The following is a 3,496-nucleotide window of genomic DNA, read 5'->3' as shown; positions in this document are numbered from 1 at the left end:
ATATGGCGTCATCTTCGAAAGAGCAACAACTGACGGCGACTCGTAGTAGTGATATTCGTCTGTCGCTAGTCTTGAAACTATCTCACAAGCCTTTTTCACCGTTTTGACCATTAATATTTGAGTAGGTCTCTAAGGTTTCAGAAAGCCAGAATTTCTATGAATTCTTTTCTCTCTAAATACCGTTTATTAATTATGCTACGTTTAAAATTCTAGATATTTTAGGATTAGTTTGTATTTTTTAAATGCTTTTTAATAATTGCGATTTAAGGTGTAAATCTGACTGACGGGCTCGCTTATCATGCACGTTAGTCATTGTACTGTAGGTTGGGTTTCCATACACCGTAGGGGCAATGGCATCTAGGCTGGTATCTGGAGCGAGATTTGAGATTTATCCCCTGGCATAATCATTCAAAGGTAAATAATATTTAAGTACTTGTAGCTGATAAAAGACACGCGTCGGTAAACTGAATGAAGCTTCAATACTGAGCTATCTCCGGCCTAACTTGGAAGTTTATACCAGCGCAGTAGCCCGTAAGGAAGAGATTGGGCCAGTGAAGGACGGGATATGTGACTACTGTGTTATTTACGTCATAAACTAATTTATGCTAAAGTGATGGTGGCTACATGTTCTTGTTCGCTTAATTCCATACTTGTTGAACCTCGTCCCTCTTCAATACAATATGTGACTAATCCAAGCCTCTCAAAATCCCCGGGCCTTCTCGGCGACTTGCCTAGTATCAACAACTCGTGATCCCACCTTTGTGGGGATTCTGGCTCTAATGTTGATGGAAAACAACCCAGCTTGAGAGCCCAGCATCGAGTGCTGGAACTGGGGGTACCTGTGCTCGTAGCTGTAACAGGTAGTTGATCAGACCCCCCTGGCCCTTCCATGCTCGGAGATCCTCGGTTGTCAGTTGATAAGTTCTGGGAAAAATGCCGTGGACTCCATCTGCAAACGGTTCTCTCTAAATTACCCTCTGGTCCTCTCGCTATTGTTTGCTGAAGAGGAGCGTCAGCGATCAAGTCTAACCTGATCCGGCCTAACTTAACAACAAACACCCCATTATGAGACGAGTCCTCTATAAATCCTGGATTGAGCGGTCCGTGAATAATAAGTCGTCCACTCTCTACACGTCCCAGAGGAGCTTCGCGACTGGTATTTGTCACAACGGCCACGACTGATGCACTCTTCCGGTAAGACCGTTTGCCATTCCTGAAGCAGCAATAATCAACCTCGCCATCGATCGACGCCCAAGAGAAAGATGGAGCTACGAACTCGGATCGAGATAGCTTAGTTGTTGGGGTAGCCCTTCGCCAAAGGAGATCCATGTCGATGTTGTCCGCCCATAAGCCTGCGGCATAGCGGGACTGAGTTTTCTGCTGTAAGATTGCGGCAATTCCAGATATTGCTGTCAGCTTATCTTGCGGATTTGTTAGGAGCCGGTTAGAATAGTTCTCAACGACCTTGTGCCAGAACCGGAAGGCATCAAAAGCTCGTGTTATCTGAGAAACAGGCTTCTGACCAAACAGGCGACGGTGATTCAGTTTGGAGCGACATTCGCACAACACAGCCTCCTGGCAAGTCCACTGCATTTCTGTAAGAGAAAAGGATAGCAGACGGGTTGATAGCAGCTGTTCCTGCAGAGTCCATCCTCGCTGTGACCATGGCTCTCTTGGAAAACACTCATCATAGCAGTCCTGCCACTTGGAGTGGACACCGGATTCAGGAATGACTCTGGCTTTGAGCAGATGGGAGCCTTCTCCGTCGACTACCTGCTTGCTGAACACTCGCGTGTAGTATTTGTCTTGATGCGACCCAGTTGGAAGACTGTGACGAAGGAAAGGTTGATTTGCCGACCCTGACGACGCAGCCGCAATTGTGAGATAAGCTTTGGCATAGATGCCGGACATCTTTGCGGATTCTTTCACCCAATCTTCGTGACTATCCTGGATGATACACAATGCGTCAATCCAGAGATACTGAATACCAAGCTCTCGGGTCAAGGCGACAGCGTCGACATACGCTTGCAGAAGCTCTGAGATACTGATACCCGACTTCATGTTCTCTAGGCCAGCCAATGTTGTCTTTACCGTAACATTATCGCCCCAACAATAGCTAAGAGCGATGTACTTAACAGAAGCAGCGCTCTCGGTCTCAACAAGCCGTATAGCGCTGTCACCACAACGGCCTACATCGAGAAGTCGAGCCGGCAGGCCACCTTCACTCTGCCAGCAGAGGGTATGCTTATTAAGGCATGTTTGTAGGCAAGACCTAACGAATGACAGACTCTCGTCTGACAGCTGATGTGCGCAAATGTCTGGCAAGGGCCGGATTCGATTCCATGTCCTCTCGTGGGGGGCTGTAGTCTGTGTCAGCGACTTGTAGTAAATTTAGAGATGTTGAATGCACGTACACATATATACTTGCACATAGAGTTCAGTCCAAGAGTTATAGAACGATATTCCTAAGTTTCCCAGATCCGTTGGAATTCTCAACTCTATGTTGCGGACACTGCCGTCGTCTCGGTGGTCCAAGCCAAAGAATATCAATATCTCGAAAAGGACAGAGCATATTTGGCAGCCGGATATTGTCGAAACTTCCATTTCTCTCATACTTCTGCGCAGGAAAATGACAGACTCTCTTCGGTTCCAAGTTATCTGGTTGCCGTCGCTTCGAATGGCAGTCGGCGCATCCAAAGCGAAGCAGCATGGGCATGGCTGATTGTCGGGACGAGGTGGAATCAGTCGATCCAGAGAGACGAAACCAGATTCAGAATGAGTAACGTTGAGTCTTTGCATCGTCGTTTCCGTACTGCCGGCGCCTTCATTGAAGTGATTCATGAATTGATGAAGGGGTCGTTTCAGCCGAAGATGAGTCGTCAAGGGCCACAGATGGACTACCGGGAATAAGGTTGGATATATTCTGTAAGGGTTCGTTAGAATGGCTAATCCTATGATGGCTTGTAAGGGTGGACTTGAAAGTCACAAGGCAGCTGTTAAGAGTTTTGGGCGTTTGCTGTTTGATTGTGTTACGCATAGCAGGCGGAAATTAGACCGTATCCTGGTGAAGTATGTTTAATTGATGTCAGCGTGAAACATCATTGGCGCCAAAAGAGGGGTAACTGGGGTATCTTTTGAATACATACAAACTCCACTCTGTACCTCTCCCACCTTTTCGGTCTGAGTACAAGCAGCGGGATACCAAAAGTATGATCCGTAAATCTGAATTTGCCAAAACACCACTGAAAGAGCCCTAGTAGTGAATGACAATATCAATTGTAGTAGAATTGAATTTCCGCCCCACTCTACTGGGGATAGAGTTAATTTAATTGAAAGGGGGTTGAGTTGATTTTTGTTAGCCAACCAGAGCCCGTCAGTATCTTCTGTGGGGCGCGGAACGCGATGAATGCGTAAAGGCCAACCGAGGTAATCTTCTTTTTTTTTTTTTTTTTTTTTTTTGTTTTTGAGACCGTACAAAATTGTCAACCCACCGTGT

General features: G+C 46.4%; 1 protein-coding gene across 1 annotated transcript; it reads right to left on the bottom strand.

Annotated features, from left to right (window-relative positions):
• Positions 1-569: 569 nt before the first annotated feature.
• On the bottom strand, positions 570-3,075 carry FOXG_07150 (uncharacterized protein). The gene is made up of 2 exons (XM_018385782.1): positions 2,415-3,075; positions 570-2,360 (listed from the first exon to the last, which is right to left on the bottom strand). Exons 1-2 carry the CDS (start codon positions 2,839-2,841, stop codon positions 601-603), a joined length of 2,187 nt encoding a protein of 728 aa, XP_018244483.1. The 5' UTR covers positions 2,842-3,075; the 3' UTR covers positions 570-600.
• Between the last annotated feature and the right edge of the window lie 421 nt (positions 3,076-3,496).

The sequence above is a fragment of the Fusarium oxysporum genome, chromosome 6 (genome assembly GCF_000149955.1).
Source record: "Fusarium oxysporum f. sp. lycopersici 4287 chromosome 6, whole genome shotgun sequence".
Classification (NCBI taxonomy): Eukaryota; Fungi; Ascomycota; class Sordariomycetes; order Hypocreales; family Nectriaceae; genus Fusarium; species Fusarium oxysporum.
This window is presented reverse-complemented; position numbering and strand designations above follow the sequence as displayed.

Excerpts from the sequence above, each read along its gene's own strand:
- FOXG_07150 (XM_018385782.1), bottom strand. The coding sequence starts at position 2,841 with ATGAATCACTTCAATGAAGGCGCCGGCAGTACGGAAACGACGATGCAA. Across the intron at positions 2,361-2,414 it reads CTATGTGCAAGTATATATGT|CCCCCCACGAGAGGACATGG; the intron begins GTACGTGCATTC and ends CACAGACTACAG.